The sequence below is a fragment of the Dendrobates tinctorius genome, unplaced genomic scaffold, assembly GCF_039654945.1.
Source record: "Dendrobates tinctorius isolate UK_male_01 unplaced genomic scaffold, ASM3965494v1 ptg000070l, whole genome shotgun sequence".
NCBI classification, from domain to species: Eukaryota; Metazoa; Chordata; class Amphibia; order Anura; family Dendrobatidae; genus Dendrobates; species Dendrobates tinctorius.
In genome coordinates, this window is record NW_027361738.1 from 41,365,801 (window position 1) to 41,389,482 (window position 23,682).

General features: G+C 44.9%; 1 protein-coding gene across 3 annotated transcripts in view; it reads right to left on the bottom strand.

Annotated features, from left to right (window-relative positions):
• Window positions 1-23,682, bottom strand: part of LMBR1 (limb development membrane protein 1) — a 161,065-nt gene that overhangs the window by 129,258 nt on the left and 8,125 nt on the right. For all 3 annotated transcript variants that reach the window (XM_073581597.1, XM_073581598.1, XM_073581599.1), the window contains exon 2: window positions 7,489-7,561. In XM_073581597.1, the coding sequence (XP_073437698.1) occupies window positions 7,489-7,561 (73 nt within the window). The remainder of the gene's footprint in view (window positions 1-7,488; window positions 7,562-23,682) is intronic.

Here is a 23,682-nt window from a genome sequence, read left to right on the forward strand (position 1 = left end):
CATGGGGGGCGTGGCGGCGGCTGGCGGGTATCCCAGACCGCGTGAGTGGGCCCTCCTGTCTCGTCAGGGCCCCGGCACTTGCCCGGGTGCGCCAGGTGCTGACGCCGGCCCTGCCCACCCCCAAATTCATTATTTGTGCCCAGGTCTCTATCTGCACTGTCTTCCCCTCCTATAAAATTAATACCCTCCCCCCAGTCCCTAGTTTAAACACTCCTCCAACCTTCTAGCCATTTTCTCCCCCAGCACAGCTGCATCCTCCCCATTGAGGTGCAGCCCATCCCTAGCGTAGAACCTGTAGCCAACTGAGATGTCGGCCCAGTTCTCCAGGAACCCAAACCCCTCCTTCCTACACCAAATCTTGATTCATTTATTAACCTCCCTAATCTCCCATTGCCTCTCTGGCGTGACACGTGATACAGGCAGTATTTCAGAAAATACCACCTTGGAGGTCCTTGCTTTAAGCTTGCAGCCTAATTCCCTGAAATCATCTTTAAGGACCTTCCACCTACCTCTCTGTCATTTGTGCCAATGTGTACCATCACCGCTGGATCCTCACCAGCACCTCCCAGTATTCTGTTAACCCGATCAGCGATGTGTCGGACTCGAGCGCCAGGTGGGCAGCACACAGTTCGACGATCCCTGTCTTTGTGACAGATTGCCTTGTTTCCCTAATAATTGAGTCCTCCACTACGCACCTGTCTGGCCTGCCCTGCTCTCCTATTTCCCCCCTTACTGGAGCTGACACTCCTCCGGCTTTCAGAGGTCATGCCTTGCTGCAGCAATGCTACCCCTGTACTGACACACCCCTCATCTATGATGAAAGGAACACCATTCCTACTGTAAAGCAAGGAGGTGGATCGCTCATGTTTTGGGGATGTGTGAGCCACAAAGGCACAGGAAACGTGGTCAAAGTTGAAGGAAAGATGAATGCAGCATGTTATCCGCAAATACTGGAGTCAAATTTGCAATCATCAGCCGGAAACCAGCGCATGAGATGTACTTGGACGTTCCAACATGACACCGATCCAAAACACAAGGCCAAGTTGACCTGTCATTGGCTACAGCAGAACAAAGTGAAGGTTTTGGAGTGGCCATCTCAGTCTCCTGACCTCAATATCATTGAGCCACTCTGGGGAGATCTCAAGCACGCAGTTCATGCTAGAAAGCCCAGGAATTTACAGGAACTGAAGGTTTTTTGCCAAGAAGAGTGGGCAGCTTTACCATCTGAGAAAATAAAGAACCTCATCCACAACTACCACAAAAGACTTCAAGCTGTCATTGATGTTAGAGGGGGCAATACACGGTATTAAGAAATGGGGTATGTAAACTTTTGATCAGGGTCATTTGGATGTTTGGGTTGTCATTAGAGATGAGTGACTTTGCCTCCGGGAGGGTCGAGTTGGGTTTCGGACCACCCGACTTTACCAAAAGTTGGAGTTCCAACCGAAACGCGACCCCAATGCAAGTCAATGGGGAATAAAACTCGGCAGTGAGTGGAGGACAGTAAAGACACCTACAGTGCCCATTTCAATGGCAATGACATCAATTCTTATTACTTAAGTTTGTCAACCTTAATTTACTTTATAATAATAGTAGCGCATTGAGAACTGGGGTTTATTTGGCTAAAGTTGTGGGAGGGGGGGTACAGCCCAGTTAGGGAGGTGGAAAAACTGGCATATGTTGAGGTGTAGGCTGGACGTTCAGCAGCTGCAAATGGAGGAATTGAAGAAGTCGGAGGAAGAGGAGGACAAAGCGAGCCATTTTGCTGGCAACCTATGTCATCAGGGGAAGGTGGTACAAAATCCTTTGAAACCCAGGCATGGTTCATTTTAATGAAGGTGAAATCACCTACATTTTGGGTCGACAGCCGGGTCCTTTCTGTCAGGATTGATCCAGCAGCACTGAAGACTCTTTCTGATAGCACACTACCAGCAGGGCAAGAGAGCTCCTGTAAGGCATATTGTGTCAATTCAGGCCAGGTGTCCAGTTTACAGGCCCAGTAGTCAAAGGGGAATGAACTGTGAGGGAGAACATCGATAGGGGAGGAGAGGTAATTTTGAACCATAGTTGACAACTGCTGTCTCCTGTCTGTTGCAATCGATTCAGTATTACCAGTCGTGTGAGCAGTACTCGAGAAAATCAGTCCACAACATGGTCATGAAACCCGTCTCCAACGCCACTTCGGCTGTGTGCACCACGAACACCTCTTCCATGTTGCCCAGTACGGCTCGTGGAAGATCCTGCACCGCTGCTGTGTGCTGGGAATGCCTCTAACAAACGGTTTACTAGAGTTGCTAGTTTGTTCGCCAATATTAGCTCTAGGTTCTCCTGTGGCATGATGTTCTGTAATTTGCCTTTATAGCGTGGATCGAGGATGCTGGCCAACCAGTAGTTGTCATCCTTCATAATGTTGGCAATGCGGGGGTCCCTTTTTAGGATCCGCAAGAGATAATCACACATGTGGGCCAATGTTCCAGGTGTCAGTGATGCACTGCCAGTGGTGGGTGGAGGAGCACTTTCTGCCAAATTCACATCCTTCCAGTCACGCACAAACCCTGTACCTGACCTTGGCACGCCAACATTTTCTCTTGCCCCGAGAAGCATCCTCCTCCCCAAAATAATCATCCCCCTCATCCTCATCTTCCTCCACCTCGTCCAGGACAGTTCCCTGAGCAGACAACGCCTGGCTGTCATCAAGGCTTCCCTCCTCCTCCACTGCAGACGCCTGATCCTTAGGCTGTGTGCACACGCTGCGGATTCTGCTGCAGTTCCGCAGCGGATTTGGCCGCTGCGGACCCGCAGCAGTTTTAGCTGCGGTGTACAGTACCATTCAAATGAATGGAAAAAAAAAAAAACACTGTGTAGACGGTGCGGATTTTTCCGCACGGTTTTGAAACCGCAGAAAGAATTGACATGTCAATTCTTTCTGCGGAATCCGCAGCGGTTTCCTATCTCCACCATTGTGGAGATGGTGAAACCGCAGGACAAAACCGCAGGCTAATCCGCAGATAAACCGCAGGTCTTCTGACCTGCGGATTTATCTGTGGATTTTGCAGATTCCGCAGCGTGTGCACATACCCTTAATGTGCGCCAAAGTTTGCATGAGCAGACGCATAAGTGGGATGCTCATGCTTATGATAACATAGTAACATAGTTTTGAAGGCTGAAGGAAGACCTTATGTCCATCTCGTTCAGCCTATTTTTAGTGCAGCTGTTCTGCATTGTTGATCATGGGGAAGGCAAAAAACCCACAGAGTAGAAGCCAATTTTCTCCATAGGGAAAAAAATTCCTTACACTAAGCTGGGTCAACCATCTACCTATAATATTATGTTATTCGTAACCTTCTATACTGTTACTCACAAGAAAAGCATCCATTCCTTTCTTAAATTCATTCAGTGAGTTGGCCATTACCAGTTCCTCAGGAAGAGAATTCCAGAGCCTCACTGCCCTTACCGTGAAGAACCCTCTTCTATGCTGGTGCAGAAATTGTCTTTCCTCCAAACGAAGAGAATGCCCCCTTGTTCTTGTCACAGTCCTTGGTACAAACAGTTCATTGGAGAGATCTCTGTATTGCCCTCTGATATACTTGTACATATATATTAGGTCTCCCCTAAGTCTTCTCTTTTCTAAAGTAAATAGACCTAATTTTGATAACCTTTCTGGGTATTGTAGTGAACCAACTCCATTTATCATTTTACTAGCCCGCCTTTGAACCCTTTCAAGTTCAGTAATGTCTTTCTTGAGCACCGGCGTCCAAAATTGCACACAATACTCCAAGTGTGGTCTGACGAGTGATTTGTACAGAGGGAGAATTATGTTTTCATCTCGTGTCCCCAGACCTCTTCTAATGCATCCCATGACCCTATTTGCTTTGGTGGCAGCTGCCTGATGGCGTTGTCTGCGCTTACCAGCCATGTACATTCCTCAAAACAGTGAAGGAGTTTACAGAGGTCTTTCAGCTTTGACCAGTGCACACCCGACAACTCGATGTCTGCCCTCAAACTGCCTGCCCGTGTATCCTCCAACAAATGCATTACAGCCTGCCTCTGTTCACACAGCCTCTCAACCATGTGCATGGTGGAGTTCCACCTTGTTGAAACGTCTATGATTAGGTGGTGCTTGGGGAGGTGGAGTGATCGCTGCAGCCTCTGCATACGACTGGAGTCTACGGGCGAGCGACGGATGTGCGAGTACAGTCTTTGCACCTTATGAAGCAGTGCTGGTAACTCCAGATAATTATTTATGAAGCACTGCACCACCAGGTTCAAGGTGTGAGCCAGGCAAGGTATGTGTCTGAGTTTTGCCAGGGCTTTGGCCGCCACAAAATTACATCCGTTATCACTGACTACCTTGCCTGGCTCAAGATGTAGACTGCCCAGCCATGACTCAGTTTCTCGCTGCAAGTACTCGGCCAGTACCTCCACTGTGTGTCTGTTGTCGCCCAAAGACATCATCTTTAAAACAGCCTGCTGATGCTTACCACTAGCTGTTCGACGGTGGAACACCTCGTGTGCAACACTGGCAACTGCAGATGGAGTGCTCGTGCGACTGCGCTCTGTCGACAAGCTTTTGCTTCTGGAGGAGGAGGTGGCGGAGGGTCGAATGCCTACAGCCAACTGCTGCCTATACCGTGGGCTAGGCAGCACTGTCCCACCACCGCTGTCCCCTGTGGACCCTGCATCCACCACATTCACCCAGTGCGCAGTGATGGACACGTAATGGCCCTGGCCATGCCTACTGGCCCATGCATCTGTTGTGAGGTGCACCTTTCCACTCACTGATTGCTTGAGTGCATGGACAATGCGGTCTTTCACATGCAGGTGGAGGGCAGGGATGACTTTTCTAGAAAAGAAGTGCCAACTGGGTAGGTCATAGCATGGAACAGCGTAGGCCATGAGTTCTCAGAACGCTGGGCTTTCAACCAAACGGAAGGGCATCATCTCTAATGAGATCAGTTTGGCATTGTAGGCGTTCAAAGCCAGTGTACGCGGATGAGAGGATGAGTACTTTTTTGTCCTACTCAGAGTCTCTGCTAAGAGTCTCTGCTAGGGTGAGTTGGACTTGAGAGCTGCATATGGTGGAACTAGCGGTGGACATAGCAAACTGAGAGGGGGTTGGTGATGGCCTAGATGCAGTCTTTCGTTGGAAAAACATTGTGATTCCCTGACTGCTTTGGCTTGCACGCTGTGCTAATTTGACCGTCTGGCCTAGCTGTCCTGCAACTTTTTGTTTTTTAACACGTTTTTGGACTGCTACGAGCCTGCCAGATAACCGCAGCTGCAATGCCGATGCCTGCTGCGGATCCTCCTACTCTTCTGAGCTATTGCCAGCGGCACCCTTTTCCCCCAATGGATGCCAATCCGGGTCATCCATCACCTCCTCTTCAATTTCATCTGCACCTTCCTCTGTGTCACCGTGTAAGATGGTATAGTATGCGGGAAGGGGCACTTGAGTTTCATCAGGGTCAGAATCTGGCTCAGTAGACTGCGAGGGCATTGCAGTGCTCTGGGTGAATGTACCAGCAGAATCATATAGCAGTGGCTGTGCATCAGTGCACTCCATGTCATATTCATCTTGGACTGGGGAATTCAGGAGTTCACTTGATAACTTAGGCATGGTATGTGAAAAGAGCTCCAGGGAGTAATCTGAAGTGTGGCCTGCCGCATCCTTCACTTTTGGTGGGGGTGAAGGACACAAGGAAAGGTGTTATTCCTGACCAGGAGCCTGCACTGACGACTCAGTGCTTGCAGTTTTTGTAACTCCAGAAGTGGAGGAGATAGAGCTGGAGGCTGTTTCGGCAATGTAAGCCAAAACCTGTTCCTGATGCTCCGGCTTTAAAAGCGGTTTACCTACTCCCAGAAAAGGGAGCCTTCTAGAGCCAGACGATGATGCAAGCTCAACACCTCCTGCCTTAGGTGCTTTTGGCACTACCAGCAGATGCACCACCACCATCATCAGTACCAGCTGCCCCCCCAGCCCGCTTCCACCATACTTCCTCATGTTTGGGAAAATGTACCAAAAATACCAGCAGATATATGGTACTGTATGAGGAGCGTACAGCTGTATACGGTATAGGGAAAAATTTAAATCTCCATATATATTTCCAGAGTCACACACAGACGCTCACTCAGAATTGATTTCACCGTAATACAAACATCAGATATATGGTACTGTATGAGGAGCGTAACGCTGTATACGGTGTAGGGGAAAATTTAAATCTGTTTATTTATTTACGGAGTCAGAAACAGATGCTCTCTCAGTATGGATTTCACTGTAATACAAACAGCAGATATACGGTACTGTTTCAGAAGCGTACAGCTGTATACGGTGTAGGGAAAAATTTAAATCTCTGTATATATTTCCAGAGTCACACACAGATAGTCAGCATGTATTTGTCCGTGATACCAGCCAGTACACGGTAGTGTGTGAGGAGCGTACAGCTCTATATGGTGTGGGAAAAAATGAACGGTCGGTAACTGTGCAGAAAAAAAATAAAAGTATTGGTGCTGTGTAAAAAGCAGTCTGCACAGCAGTGTACACACAGCAATACAGCTATTAGGCAGCCTAATAACCAGCACTGCTGCACACAAGAAAATCCTCCCCTGTCACTGCACACTAACTGTACAGCACAATTGCTATCAGCACAAGCACATAAGAACTTCTTATATCTTTACAGCCCTAACTCCCTACTGATAAACAGCAACCTCTCCCTACTGTTAAGATCGGCAGAAGTAAAATGGAGGTCGGCGGTCAGGGCTTTTATAGACACTATGACACCCCCCAAAGCAAGCCAATCACTGCAATGCCCTTCTCTACGATGGTGGTGGACGCGTCACATGTCATCTCGTTGCCCAGTGTACGTCCTTGCTCATTGGCTTAAAAAATAGGCACCTGCAAGCATTCTGGGAAATCCGACTTTGGCGCTCGTTTTGACGACCGCATGGCCGACTTCACGCTATGGTCGGGTTTCGGTCGGCGAAACCCGACTTGGGCATAAGTCAGCGACTTATGAATCCGGCCGACCTGTTTTGCTCATCTCTAATTGTCATTATGATTTAAAAAGAGAAAACACGGTAGTTTGACAATAAACGGCTTCACTCAACCACTAACCAAGAGTGGAGAAACTATTACACCTATTAGATACAGGGATAGAATCTTGGAGTTGTGAATACCCTTTTATGCTTACTGAAAAGGACAATTTATCGGTCATGTGACTTTAATTTTAACAAATAACGCCAAATTTTTACAACATTACATTTTTAAAAGAAATAAAATATAGCTTTTTTGAAGGACTTATGCACAGTTCCATTCTGTATGCCTCCATGATACGGCTGCTATAGGCGTATAGTAATGTTGCCCATGCTGACAACTACAGAAGAATTCTGCACGCACATCTGTGTACAAGTACATGGAACATTGACTTCAGGGCACTGTACAAAATACAAGATATTAATACGCCTACAATATTAAACTTCTAAAATTCTTACCTGCTTTCCTTTTGTATCTCTTGATGATGAAATAAGACACGATATATAAAATGGCGAACAAAAGAAAGCAAATCTATAAGAAAAAAAAATTATGACATTATGAACTCACAAAAAATACCAATGAAATTCAAGTTTGTAGATTTAACGTGAAAAAAAAGTGGAAAGTTCACAGGGTATGAATACTTTTTCGAGACACTGTACACATGGTGAAAAATATTACTGTATTTTTCGCTTTATAAGACGCTCCGGATTATAAGACGCACCACAAATTTTGAGGAGAAAAATAGGAAAAAACTTTTTTTAATAAAATGGTGGTGCCTCTTATAATCCAGGTGTCTTATTGCTTACCCGGGGAGGTGGCTGCGGTGAAGTGGGGTCCCAGGGTCGCTGCTGGAGGAGGCAGGAGTGGGGTGATACTGCAGGCCGCAGGAAGGGATGAGAGGGTGCTCCGATGTGCAGCGCGCGGCCAGGGGGCTCGTGCTGCTACCAGGGGGATCATGCTGCTACCAGGGGGGTCTGTGCTGCTGCCGGGGGGGGGGATCATGCTGCTACCAGGGGAGCTCGTGCTGCTGCCAGGGGGGTTGTACTGCTGCCAGGGGGGTGCTCTTGCTGCCGCCAGGGGGGCTTGCACTGCTGCCAGGGGGGTCTGTGCAGCAGCCCGGGGCTCTGCCCACATTTACCGGGTGTCCGTCGGCGCTGTGGGTGTCTCCGGGTGCCCAGCCGTGTCTCCACGTGCCCAGCGGTGTCTCCAGTTCCAATCCCGGGGCTCCGGCGACATTTTGCGACAGGCCAGAGCCCCGGGGCTCCTTCTAGGTTCCCTCTGTTTTGGGCTCCGGCAATATGGCGGCCACTGCCGGGGGCGGCGCATGCGCTGAAGGTGATCTCGGGACTGAGATCTCGAGAGATGAGATTTCAGCGAGATCTGTCTCGAGATCACCATCAGCGCATGCACCGCCCCCGGTGGCGGCCGCCATATTGCCGGAGCCCAAAACAGAGGGAACCGATTTATTACAAGATTAGTGTAATGCTGTAATCTAAATGACGGCAAGTTCAGTGAAAGCAATCAAAAGCTTAGACCAAGTATTGATCTTATTAACCCTCATGTGAAAAGCACACACACAAAGTTAAGGCAGTCGCACATCCTACTACTACAACCACCGCAATCCCATAGTGTTCCACTAGAGGGCGCTATAATAGAGGCCATTGTGAGGCCCCGATCAGCACTACACAAGAGGTGATGACAGATTGATGCCTGGAGTTATTAGCAGCAAATCATGAGGTACCAGCTGCCTACTTACACTATTCTTTTTACACATTTATATGTACAGTATGTGCCCTCGGGATATTATTATACTTTCAAATTCTTTGACATTTCAAATACTGAAATACCTTCTGTTGCCATTTTTTTATATATTTTATTAACCAATATTGATTAAAAAAAAAAATAATAAATTGGTAAAGAGTGCTTAGAGAGTTCATGAGATTTTTTTTTTCTCAAAGTGACAAGAATTTAGGACATAGGAGCTCATATTAGGGCTATCATTAATTTGTCTAAGGATGCTAAAATGAAAACTGAGAAGTATTGTACTGCTAAGGCTATGTGCACACGCCTGCGTTTTTAAACGCTCAGGAAAAGGATCCCCTTCCCAGAAATCGCGCGTCTTTTTCCGCGATTTTTGACGCGATTTTGACGCGTTTGACGCGTTTGTTGACACGCGATTTCTGGGATCATTGGGGATGGCTAAAAACGCTCAGCTATGCGGAAATTAATGAGCATGCTGCGTTTTTAGCCGCTAAGCGATTCCTGAGCGGTTAAAAACGCATGCATTGGCACAGAAAGCCAAAAACGCATGCTAATTAATTTGATGCATCTTTTAAGCGTTTCTGCAGCGTCTGAGCCGGCTCAAACGCTGCGGAAATGCTTAAAAAAAACGCATCGTGTGCACACAGCCTAAAGAATAAAGAAAAAGACAACAATGTGCAAAGGTGACATTTCCTGCTCTAGACAGAACAAATACAGGAGCTTTTCACAAAATTAGAATATCAAAAAGTTCATTTCTGTTCTTCAATATAAAAAGTAGAAATTCAAATATTACCGTATTTTTCAGACTATAATACATTTTTTTCCCAAAAAAATTTGGGAGGAAACTAGGGGGGGGGTGCGTCTTATAGTCTGAACGCAGGCTTAACGGGGGGCTGCGGCAGTGGTATAGCAGCGGAACTGGCAGCAGCAGAGGTGTGTCGATGCGGAGGCTCTGTGTCGGCGGAGTGCATCGTTGGTTTCCCTGCACAATACCCAGCATGGCTACCACAGCATTCTATAATGACATGTCATCACCTCTGCTTTGTGGGACGGGACAACCATTTGTGTTGCAACAGGACAATGATCCAAAACACACCTCCTCCCTGTGTGACCAAGAAGAAGGTGGAAGGAGTGCTATGTTAGATTTCATGGCCTCCACAATTAACCAAGCACTACTCAATTTAGATGATTTGGGACGAGTTGGGACACAGAGTGAAGGCAAAAAAAGGCAACAAGTGCTTAGCACCTTAGGAAAATATTCAGGATTGAGAGTCCTCAGTAGTTGATACCTTTTAATGGCTAACTGAAAAGATGGTAACACATTGCAAGCTTTCAAGACTACTCAGGTCTCTTCATCAGGCTAGACTAATACAAAATCTGAAGTCACATATTTATGCACAATACAGCCTAGAAAAAATGCAATAGATAAGACAAGTGACGTGAAGCAGAACTATCAATATGGGAGAGGGAGAAACATAAATATAAACATTGGACCAGTTCATAGCTAAGGAGTCTGGATGTTTTATGGTCCTCTGATTGGGGTCTAGCTCTGTGTTGCCCCGCAAGGTTTTAAAAGGAAATTCCTTAATTGATGTAAAAAGACATAAATCCATGCGACACATTCATTCCAGCACTGAGAGTGTCAAAGTTCGTCATAAATTTGTACTCCCAAACTCGTCTCTCTCTCTGAGATGTGAAGTTACCTTTCAATACCAGTAATTTCATATCCATGCTGCTGTGATCAGGGATACAGAAATGTTTTGCCACAGGTAGATCCATTCTTTTTTCTCTTATTGTGTGACGATGAGCATTCATCCTTGTTCTAAGCTTTTGCCCTGTCTCCCCCACATACAGACCCCCAGTTGGACATTTAGTACAAATAATTAAGTACACCACATTAGATGTAATGCAGGTGAAAGTACCTGGGATCTTGTAGTCCTGATGTGAGTTGGGGATCTTTATCTTGTCCGTGGTCATTATAAATGGACAGGTTTTACATTTTTTCTGGTTGCAAGGAAAGGTTCCTGCAGCTGTTGGAGAGGACAGGGAGCTTCTGACAATGATGCTTCTTAAATGTGGGGGCTGCCTAAAACACAGCAGTGGGGGGTCTGGAAAAATGGATTTTAATCGGGCATCTTTTTGTAGTAAAGGTTGTAATTTCTGTGCAGCTCCCCTTAGCACCTCCAGATTTGGGTTGTAGGTGACTACCAGAGGCACTCGGTTATTTTCTTCTTTAGCTTTGTAATGTAGCAGGTGATTCCTTGACAATCTGGTGGCTCTTGTAATTTGGTTTTCAATTGTTCTTGGATGGTAACCCTGATTCAAAAAGGTCTTTTTGAGGCGTCCAAGGTGTTTGTCTCTATCCATGGGGTTGGAACATATACGATTGTATCTGATGGCTTGGCTATAGATAATAGAGTTCTTTATGTGTTTTGGATGGAAACTGTCCCATTTAAGGTATGTTGGACGGTCGATTGGCTTCTGATACAGGGATGTCTCTATTTCATTGTTTTTTAGCTTAATGATGGTGTCCAAAAAATTAATCTCGGTACTGGAGTAGTTGAGTGTTAAATTGATGGTGGGATGAAATTGATTAAACTTTTCGTGGAACGTCTTTAGCTGTTGCTCAGACTCCGTCCAGATGATTAAAATATCATCAATGAAGCGGTAGTAGGCCAGGGGCCTGATGGGGCATGAGGACAAAAAATCGCTTTCAAGCTTGGCCATGAAAAGATTTGCATACTGTGGAGCCATTTTACTTCCCATAGCTGTGCCAGTCTCCTGTAGATAGATCCTGTTGTCAAATTCAAAGTAATTGTGGGTGAGGATGAATTTTATAAGTTTCACCACAGCATCAGCATCAGTCCCTGTGTTTTCCATGAAGAATTTGCAGGCATGTAAACCATCTTGGTGTGGGATATTAGAGTACAAAGATTCCACATCCATGGTGGCCAGGATGGTTCCTTCTGGTAGAGGACCTATTGCTGCTAGTTTATTCAATAGGTCAGTTGTGTCCTGAATGTAGCTGGATGTATCCTTCACCAGTGGTTTAAGAATACCCTCTACCCATCCAGATACCTGCTCAGTGAGGGTGCCCACACATGAAATAATTGGTCTTCCTGGATTTCCAGATTTGTGGATTTTGGGAAGCATGTAGAATGTCCCTATTCTTGGAGTCTCTGGTATCAGGTCATCGCCAGCTCTTATGGACTGGTCAGGCAGACAAGAAACCAACTTGTTTAGTTCCTTGTAATAGTCCTGTGTAGGATCCGACTCCAATTTTCTATAGTAGCATGTGTCCATAAGTTGCCTGTTTGCTTCCTTCATGTAGTCTGACGTATTCATCATGACTATTGCACCTCCCTTGTCAGCAGGTTTAATGATGATTTCTTTGTTGGTTTTTAAAGACTGTATGGCCTTTCTCTCCTGGGCACTGATGTTGGATGCTTGTCTCCTGTTAGTGTCTATGATTGTGGATTTTATCAAATGTCTGAAGGAGTCTATATATTTATCCAAATGAGGGTTGCGTCCAGGTGGAGGTGTCCAGTCTGACCTTTTCCTAGTTGTTACGATCCCTTTTCCTTCGGTCTGAGTGTTTTCTGAATCTTCTGTATCATTGAAATATTCCCTCAGGCGCAGTCTCCTGAAATACTGTTCCATATCACTGCAGAGTTCAGTTTTATCTAGGGCCTTAGTGGGACAAAATGAGAGTCCTCTAGAAAGCACGGCCAGTTCCACTTTGTTGGGTTTATAATCTGAGAGATTGAAGACACATCAATCATCATTAAACCTGCTGACAAGGGAGGTGCAATAGTCATGATGAATACGTCAGACTACATGAAGGAAGCAAACAGGCAACTTATGGACACATGCTACTATAGAAAATTGGAGTCGGATCCTACACAGGACTATTACAAGGAACTAAACAAGTTGGTTTCTTGTCTGCCTGACCAGTCCATAAGAGCTGGCGATGACCTGATACCAGAGACTCCAAGAATGGACATTCTACATGCTTCCCAAAATCCACAAATCTGGAAATCCAGGAAGACCAATTATTTCATGTGTGGGCACCCTCACTGAGCAGGTATCTGGATGGGTAGAGGGTATTCTTAAACCACTGGTGAAGGATACATCCAGCTACATTCAGGACACAACTGACCTATTGAATAAACTAGCAGCAATAGGTCCTCTACCAGAAGGAACCATCCTGGCCACCATGGATGTGGAATCTTTGTACTCTAATATCCCACACCAAGATGGTTTACATGCCTGCAAATTCTTCATGGAAAACACAGGGACTGATGCTGATGCTGTGGTGAAACTTATAAAATTCATCCTCACCCACAATTACTTTGAATTTGACAACAGGATCTATCTACAGGAGACTGGCACAGCTATGGGAAGTAAAATGGCTCCACAGTATGCAAATCTTTTCATGGCCAAGCTTGAAAGCGATTTTTTGTCCTCATGCCCCATCAGGCCCCTGGCCTACTACCGCTTCATTGATGATATTTTAATCATCTGGACGGAGTCTGAGCAACAGCTAAAGACGTTCCACGAAAAGTTTAATCAATTTCATCCCACCATCAATTTAACACTCAACTACTCCAGTACCGAGATTAATTTTTTGGACACCATCATTAAGCTAAAAAACAATGAAATAGAGACATCCCTGTATCAGAAGCCAATCGACCGTCCAACATACCTTAAATGGGACAGTTTCCATCCAAAACACATAAAGAACTCTATTATCTATAGCCAAGCCATCAGATACAATCGTATATGTTCCAACCCCATGGATAGAGACAAACACCTTGGTCGCCTCAAAAAGACCTTTTTGAATCAGGGTTACCATCCAAGAACAATTGAAAACCAAATTACAAGAGCCACCAGATTGTCAAGGAATCACCTGCTACATTACAAAGCTAAAGAAGAAAATAACCGAGTGCCTCTAGTAGTCACCTACAACCCAAATCTGGAGGTGCTAAGGGGAGCTGCACGGAAATTACAACCTTTACTACAAAAAGATGCCCGATTAAAATCCATTTTTCCAGACCCCCCACTGCTGTGTTTTAGGCAGCCCCCAAATTTAAGAAGCATCATTGTCAGAAGCTCCCTGTCCTCTCCAACAGCTGCAGGAACCTTTCCTTGCAACCAGAAAAAATGTAAAACCTGTCCATTTATAATGACCACGGACAAGATAAAGATCCCCCAACTCACATCAGGACTACAAGATCCCAGGTACTTTCACCTGCATTACATCTAATGTGGTGTACTTAATTATTTGTACTAAATGTCCAACTGGGGGTCTGTATGTGGGGGAGACAGGGCAAAAGCTTAGAACAAGGATGAATGCTCATCGTCACACAATAAGAGAAAAAAGAATGGATCTACCTGTGGCAAAACATTTCTGTATCCCTGATCACAGCAGCATGGATATGAAATTACTGGTATTGAAAGGTAACTTCACATCTCAGAGAGAGAGACGAGTTTGGGAGTACAAATTTATGACGAACTTTGACACTCTCAGTGCTGGAATGAATGTGTCGCATGGATTTATGTCTTTTTACATCAATTAAGGAATTTCCTTTTAAAACCTTGCGGGGCAACACAGAGCTAGACCCCAATCAGAGGACCATAAAACATCCAGACTCCTTAGCTATGAACTGGTCCAATGTTTATATTTATGTTTCTCCCTCTCCCATATTGATAGTTCTGCTTCACGTCACTTGTCTTATCTATTGCATTTTTTCTAGGCTGTATTGTGCATAAATATGTGACTTCAGATTTTGTATTAGTCTAGCCTGATGAAGAGACCTGAGTAGTCTCGAAAGCTTGCAATGTATTACCATCTTTTCAGTTAGCCATTAAAAGGTATCAACTACTGAGGACTCTCAATCCTGAATATTTTTCTATCCACTGGCTAACACGGTACAAAGATATACCGTACATCTTTCCTGTAGCACCTTAGGGAACTCCTTCAAGACTTTTGGAAACCATTCCAGATGATGCCCTGATGAAGCAGCTTCAGAGAACGGCAAAGATGTGCAACGCTGTCAGAGTAAAAGAGGGGTACTTTGAGGAATCTAAGGTTTAAAGCGAATGTCACCTCATTTTTGCCCTATGAGCTGCGGCCACTACCATCAGGGGCTTATCTACAGGCGCCGGGAAAGGTCAGAGAGGTCCGGCGCCTGCGCACTGCAGTACTTTACGCTGCCCCCAACAGGGCCGATCAAGTACGCCTGCACAGGAGCTGCGGCAGAAATAAGGAGGACGTCATCGCTAGAAGACGGGAGGCGCGGGACCCGGACCGCGACACCCACCGCACCGCGCCCCCCAGTGAGTATAATCTAACTCTTTTTTTATCTTTCAGATTACATTGGGGGCTTATCTATGGCATTACAGAATGCTGTAGATAAGCCCCTGATGGCTGTGGCCGTAGCTCATAGGGCAAAAATGAGGTGACATATTCCCTTTAATACACATTCCGGTTTGTTTCACATGCGTTCCTTTACCCGTTCTTTCCATATGTGATCCTTCTTGGTTTTGCAGCCTTCAGTCTGAATCTATAATGAACACATTCCAATAAGAACCACAGATGTGTCCAAACTTTTGAAAGATACTGCATGACAATTTATGCTGTGGATTTTCACTGATTGTAATCAAAAGCAAGGCTCATTAACCCCTTCATCCCCAAGGGTGGTTTGCACGTTCATGACCGGGCCAATTTTTACAATTCTGACCACTGTACCTTTATGAGGTCATAACTCTGGAACGCTTCCATGGATCTTGGCGATTCTGACATTGTTTTCTCGTGACATATTGTACTTCATGTTAGTGGTAAAATTTCATTCAAATAACTTGCGTTTATTTGTGAGAAAAATGGAAATTTGGCGAAAATTTTGAAAATTTCGCAATTTTCCAACTTTGAATTTTTATGCCCTTAAATCACAGAGATATGGCACACAAAAAACTTAATAAATAACATTTCACACATGTTTACTTTACATCAGCACAATTTTGGAACCAACATTTTTTTTTTGTTAGGAAGTTATAAGGGTTAAAAGTTGACCAGCGATTTCTCATTTTTACAACACCATTTTATTTTTACGGACCACATCACATTTGAAGCCACTTTGAGGGGTCTATATGATAGAAAATACCCAAAAGGGACACCATTCTAAAAACTGCACCCCTTAAGGTGCTCAAAACCACATTCAAGAAGTTTATTAACCCTTTAGGTGCGTCACCGGAATTTTTTTGAATATTTTAAAAAAAATTAACATCTAACTTTTTTTCACAAAAAAAATACTTCAGGTTCAATTTTTTTTATTTTACCAAGGGTAACAGGAGAAATTGGACTGCAAAAGTTATTGAGCAATTTGTCCTGAGTATGCTGATACCTGATATGTGGGGGGGGAACGACTGTTTCGGCGCATGGCAAAGCTCAGAATGGAAGGAGCGCCGTTTGACTTTTTCAATGCAAAATTGTCTGGAATTCAGATCGGACGCCATGTCACGTTTGGAGAGTCCCTGATGTACCTAAACAGTGGAAACCCCATACAAGTGACCCCATTTTGGAAACTAGACCCCCTAAGGAACTTATCTAGATATGTGGTGAGAACTTTGAACCCACAAGGGCTTTACAGAAGTTTATAACGTAAAGCGGTACAATTAAAAAAATCATTTTTTCCACAAAAATGATCGTTTCACCCTCAATTCTTATTTTTCCAAGGGTAACAGGACCCTAAAAGTTATTGTGCAATTTGTCCTGAGTACGCTGATACCCCACATGTGGGGGTAAACCACTATTTGGGCGCATGGCAGAGCTCGGAAGGGAAGCAGCGCCATTTGACGTTTTTGGCTGGAATTGAGATCGGACACCATGTCGCGATTGGAAAACCCCTGATGTACCAAAACAGTGGAAACCCCCCACAAATGACACCATTTTGTAAACTAGACCCCCCAAGGAACTTATCTAGATGTGTGGTGAGCACTTTGAACCCCCCAGTGCTTCACAGAAGTTTATAACGCCCGGCGTGAAAATAAAAAATTTGTATTTTTTCCACAAACATGATCTTTTTTTTAGTCACCATTTTTTTTATTTTCCCAAGGGTACCAGGAGAAATTGGACCCCAAAAGTTGTTGTCCAATTTGTCCTGAGTATGCTGATACCCCATATGTGGGAGAAAACTACTGTATGGGCACACGTCGGGGCTCGGAAGGGAAGTAGTGACGTTTTGGAATGCAGACTTTGAGGGAATGTTCTGCGGGTGTCATGTTGCCTTTGGGGAGCCCCTAATGTACATAAACAGTGGAAACCCCCCACAAATGACCCCATTTTGGATACTAGACCCCCCACAGAACTTATCTAGATGTGTGGTGAGCACTTTGAACCCCCAAGTGCTTCACAGAAGTTTATAACGCTCGGACGTGAAAATAAAAATCATTTTTTTCCACAAAAATGATATTTTTGCCCCCAATTTTTTGTTTTCCTAAGGGTAACAGGAGAAATTGGACCCCAAAAATTGTTTTGCAATTTGTCCTGAGTAGGCCAATACCCTACATGTGGGGGTAAAACACTGTTTGGGCACATGGCAGAGCTTGGAAGGGAAGGAGCACCATTTGACTTTTTCAACTCAGAATTGGCTGGAATTGAAATCAGACGCCATGTTGCATTTGGAGAGCCCCTGATGTGCCCAAACAGTGGAAACCCCCAATTCTAACTCCAACCCGAACCCCAACACACCCCTAACCCTAATCTCAGCCCTAACCCTAGCCCTAACCCTAACCCTAATGGAAAAATGGAATACATTTTTTTTTATTTTATTATTTTTCCCTAACTAAGGGGGTGATAACGGGGGGTTTGATTTACCATTTATGGCGGTTTTTATGTTTGGCGGCTGTCACACGCTAAAAGACGCTTTTTATTATAAAAATAGTTTTTGCATCACCACATATTGAGAGCTATAATTTTTCCGTATTTTGACCCACCGAGTCATGTGAGGTCTTATTTTTTGCGGGACGAGTTGACGTTTTTATTGGTTCCATTTTCGGGTACGTGACATTTTTTGATCGCTTTTTATTCCGATTTTTGGGACACAGAATGAACAAAAAACAGAGTTTCATGGATTTCTTTTGGGGGGTGCGTTTACACCGTTCCGCGTGCGGTAAAATTGATAAAGCGGTTTTATTCTTCGGGTCAGTACGGTTACAGCGATCCCTCATTTAGGTCGGTTTTTTATGTTTTGTCGGTTTTATGCAATGAAAACTATTTTATATAAAAAATTATTTTTTCATCGCTTTATTCTGCGAGCTATAACTTTTTTATTTTTTCGCTGATGATGCTGTGTGGCGGCTTGTTTTTTGCGGGACAAGATGACGTTTTCAGCGGTACAATGGATATTCATATGCGTCTTTTTGATCGCGCGTTATTACACTTTTTGTTTGGCGGTATGATAAATCATTTTTTGCTTTGTTTATTTTTATTTTTTAATGGGTTCGCTAAAGGGGTTAACTAATGGGACAGTTTTATAGGGCGGGTCGTTACGGACATGGCGATACCTAATATGTGTACTTTTATTTTTTTTTATTTATTTTTTTTTTTCAAAAAATGGATTTATTTGGGGGAATATTTTTTTTTTTTTTTTTTTGTAATTTATTTGGCGATTTTTTTTAAATTATTTAATCACTTTTTTTTTATTTTTTTTTTACTTTATTAAATAGTCCCAGGTGGGACATCACTGCTCTGTGACAGATCGCTGATCTGTCACATCACTGTGAGCGAGCAGCGATCTGTCACAGGCAGTGCACAAGGCTTCCTCATGCCTGCGCTTTGCAGGCACTGAGGAAGCCAGCTTCCTGCAGGCCCCTGAAGGCCCCCGTCGCCATCTTGGATTCGGGGGCCTGCAGGAAAGGAGCCCCCGGCAGCAGCGCTGCACATTGCGCTGCTGTGGGGGGCTCAGGGAAGCACGGAGGGAGCCCCCACCCTGCCGATGCTTCCCTTTAACCCCTGGTACACCGCGATCATGTTTGATCGCTGTGTGCAAGGGGTTAACGTGTCGGGGGCGGTCCGTGACCGCCCCTGACACATTGTGCCGGGTGTCAGCTGTGATAATCAGCTGACACCCGGCCGCGATCAGCAGCGCTCACCACGTGGGCGCCGCTGATCGCGGTAGACGTACTATCCCGTCCGTGGGCATAGGGGCCCGGGACCCATGGACGGGATAGTACGTCTGATGTCAGGAAGGGGTTAAAAAAGGCTCGATAGTGACTTGTAGGATTGCTGCTTCCAACAGGTGGCGCTATAGGGCCTGTCACACTAAGCAATATCGCTATAACGTCACTGGTTTTTGTGACGTTATAGCGATATCGCTATGTCTGATACATACCTCCGACCGCTCCCCCGCTGGTTATCGCTAATCGCGCGAGAACGTCCTGGACCGTTTCTCGTCGTCAGATTCCTGCTTGGCTTCCTGCTGTGCAGACGAGCGACGCATGGACGCGGGCGGGCGGATGTCGGGATCGCCTCGTCTGACAGGTAAGTAGCGACCCCCGACCCCTGCGATGTCGCTGGTGAGATCTGCCTGTGTGGCAGCTCACTAGCGACCACTTAGCGATGCACCAGCGATCCTGACCGCATCATATCGCTGGTCGGGATCGCTGGTGCATCGCTAAGTGTGACAGTACCTTATAAAGTTTTAGTTCTTTTCCTCTCTGAAGAGGCAATCTGTAAATTAAATTTCCCAAAAGGAGCATTGCATGGCGAATAAGCCTCCTTACATTGGCATGCCAGGGCCGGTATATCACTCTCCACAAGGAGAAACGTTACTCCTTAAAACTCAGTCCAGAGCCTCTCACCTAGCCAAATCAGGGTATGTGCACACATTGCGGATCTGCAGCAAATTTTCCATGGGGAATCGCTGCAGATCAGCAAGTGTTTGACCATACAATGTTAACCAATGGAAAAAATAAAACTGTTGTGCACGTGCTGCGGAAAATTCAGCATGGAATCCGCAGCGGTTTATTTTCCACAGCATGTCAATTCTTTGTGCGGATTCCGCTGCGTTTCTACACCTATTTCATTGTAGAAAACCGCAGGCCAAAAAAAAAACGCATGACAATCCGCTTAAAATCCACATTAAATCTGCACAAAATCCGCGTAAAAAAAACGCACAGATTTTGACCTGTGGATTCTGCCAAGAGATGCAGAACCTGCTCAGGAAATTCCTGAGCCCAATCTGCAACATGAGCACATATCCTCAGATCTCATACTTTGCACTGATGAGGGGCAATACCCTGAAACACTGTTTGCAAATTGAGATCCTAGTTTGGCTTTTACCTTAAATTATATTTTAAGGCCCGTTAAAGGGTTGATAGTGACTTGTAGGATCGCTGCAACTAACAGGTGGCGCTATACAGTGCTAGTCCTGTTCCTCTCTGAAGAATCATTTTGCATATTAAAAAATCCAAAGAGTGAAATCTGTGGCAAATCTGCAGAATACCCTCAGAGACATCTGAGGTAAGGACTACAAGACTTGACACTGTTTTCCCCCCTGATTATTTGGCTCCAGATTTTCTGTAGAAGACACAGCGGCATAATACAGTTCCCTCTTAACAGATTAGGAAAAAAAAATTTAAAAAAAATGATTTATACTTTGTGAAACATTTCTGTATGAACGTTAACCTACAACGTGGATTTTAAAATCTGTAGGGTGTGAACTTTTTATGCAGAGATTGGTGCGGATTGAGGCTGCGTGGTAAAAGTTACTGATCTGGTAACCATCTATATAGAAGGAGGCGATTTATCCACCTGCCATTATTAATAAGAAATTATTAATATTCTAGGCCATCAGGTTAAGAAGTAAAACGGCGATCAGACTGCCACCACTGTCCTTTATAATAATAGAATATTAAAAGGCAGAACGGAGAAGGTGGTGCTCGTAACACTAATGAGATGATCAAGCTATAAATTCAGAAGCCGGGCATCCATTCAGGTTATCAATTAACACATGAAATATCCGCAGAAGAGAGGAGTGAAGATCCACTTTAAAAGCCAATTAAAGCATTTACAGATCAAACAATTATTTTCTGCTGCTAAGAACAAGTGGAGATTAATTTGACGGGAAGCAAGTGAGGGATTGCTACATTTACATAATAATGTGGTTTTACTCGCCAGCGTGACAGCACTTTGCTGGAGACAGCTGTCAGGGTATTACCCCCCATTATGGAGCTACGAAGACAAGCGACATGAATCCCTAAAGATAAAGTTTCTGACAGGCCTTACAAGCTCCATCAATTTCCAATCGTAGAACAAGCTGGCCAGTTATAATTAAATTGAAAAAAATAAGATAAAATAAAGTGGAATAAAGCGAGGACGACTGAGAAAAAAAAAAATTACACATGAAAACCAAATTATGTCAGCTGAAACATATGGTCATCCAGAATCAATGGGCTGCCAACAAAATATCAGGCATAAAGTTTGATAGCACACACACAAAGGGTGTATTTACACGCTGCGGATTCTGCTGCGGAATTATCTTGCGGTTTGAAACCTGGACAATGGAGCAGGTGTAAAACCGCTGCGGATTCCGCACAGAGAAGTGATATGCTGCAGTTTTGAAACCGCAGCAAATCCATGCGGAAAATTCTGCCCCGTGTGCACTGCGGTTTTTGTTTGCATTGATTATAATGATACTGTACACGCAGGACCAAAACCGATGAGGATCCGCAGCAGAATCCGAAGCGTGTGCACACACCCTAAGGCTTCTTTTACACTTGCCGTGGTTTTTGTGGCCCGTTTTTGTGGGCCGTTTTTGTGGGCCGTATTGCCGTAATTTTCACGGTCTTCTGCAAAAACAGGCCGCAAAAATCTTCTCGGATCGCCGTTTTTCTGGTTGGGAATAGCTGTTGAAGAGTAGGAAAAAAAAAATACAGAGTTCTGCAAATACGGTCTTCACTGTGTACCGCAAAATCAACACACTGGGCAAGCTTCCATTGTTTTTGCGGCTCCATTGATTTTCAATGGGGGCCGTATCTGTAAGCTGTGAAAAATATCGAGCAGGCTCGATATTTTTTCATGGCCGTAAATACGGCCGTACAGCGCTCAAATTTTTGCGGCCCGTTTTTGCGGCCCCATAGAAATCTATCGGGGCCGCAAAAACGGGCCGCAAAAACACGGCAAGTGTAAAAGAAGCCTAAAGGGTTTTTCCAATGGATCATTTGGGGCTCCACCAATTAATAACAGAGGGGTCTTCAAGTCCCCATTACTCCTCACACACCCCGGGACTGCGGAGTCGGCCATACAAAGTTCTGTCTCCTGCTGCAAGTCCTTAATAAATGGCTCAAGTATAATAGAAATTACATACGAAAAATAAAACACATGGTAGTACAATGGTAGGTAGCACATTAAAAATGGTATTCATAAGGTAATGTAAATTAATCTAAAGTCCCATACTAGTAAACATTATAAAGGGAACCTGTCAAACTTCTACACCTCCGAACCATTTATATGTATGTGCCGGACTTTAAAAGTTAAGCAAGTTGATCCCTTTATGACCACAAAGTGATGTTCCAGCAGTGAGAAATCACATTTTGAAGATTTGCATGTGTGTGTGTCTAGAAATGCATTGGGGCACGACGATGCACTTACAACTCCACAGCCTCAGGCGGTGCTCCCTTCTTGGCGCCACTCTCCTCTACTGGATGAATAAGTCATTGACTACAAATACAGCGCGAGGGTGAGAAGCAGTAAGTGCGTCATTATGCCCCAATACGAGAGGTAGAGAGGGTAGAGGAGATTTACACAAAAAAAAAAGAAAAGAAACACTTAACACAATGTAACTTCAAGTCAATCACACCTCTGTGAAAGCAACCTGTCCAGTTATGAAGCAACACTGATTATGAATTACCGTAATTTCTCCTGCTGTTGTACAAATGGATCAGACAACAGGTAGAAATGATAGGCAATTAGCAAGACAACTTCTATAGAAGGAGTGTTTCTGCAGGTGGTGACCACAGACCATTTCTCTGTTCCCATCTTTTTTGTTGTTGTTTTTATCACTTTTGCCTTTTTTTCATTGCTCTCACCCTTAGAGGTACTGTAAAGTAGCCCGATGTGGTGTCTACAACCCACAGAAGTTGCTCAGGTAGTGCAGCTCCTCCAGGATGGCACATCAATGTGAGCTGTGGCAAGAAGGGTAGCTGCGTTTCTCAGTACAGAGTCCAAAGCATGGAGCATATCCCAGGAGACAGGCAAGGGGCCGTAGGAGGGCAACAACCCAGCAACAGGACCATTACCTCCTCCTTTGTGCAAGGAGGAACAGGAGCAGCAGTGCCAGAGATCTGCAAAATAACCTCCAGCAGACCACTAGAATCCATATGTCTGCTCAAATTGTCAAAAACAGACTTCATGAGGGTGGTATGAGGGCAAACGTCAACAAGCGGGTGTGGTGCTTACAGCCCAACACCGTGCAGGGCGATTGGCAGATCCGACATTGGTGCCCTGTGCTCTTCACGGATGAGAGCAGGCTCACGCTGAGCACATGACAGAGTCTAGAGACGCCATGATGAATGTTCTGCTGCCTGCAACATCCTTCAGCATGACCAGTTTGACAGTGGGTCAGTAATAGTGTAGGGAGGCATTTCATGTTCTAGCCAGAGGTACCCTGACTGCCATTAGGATTAGGTACCGGGATGAAATCCTCAGACTCATTGTGAGACCACATGCAGATGCAGTGAGCCCTGGGTTCCTTCTGATGAATGACAATGCCAGGCCTCATGTGGCTGAAGCGAGTCAGCAGTTCCTGCATGATGAAGGCATTGATGCTATGGATCGGCATGCCCATTCACCAGACCTGAATCCAAACGAGCACATCAGGGACATGACGTCT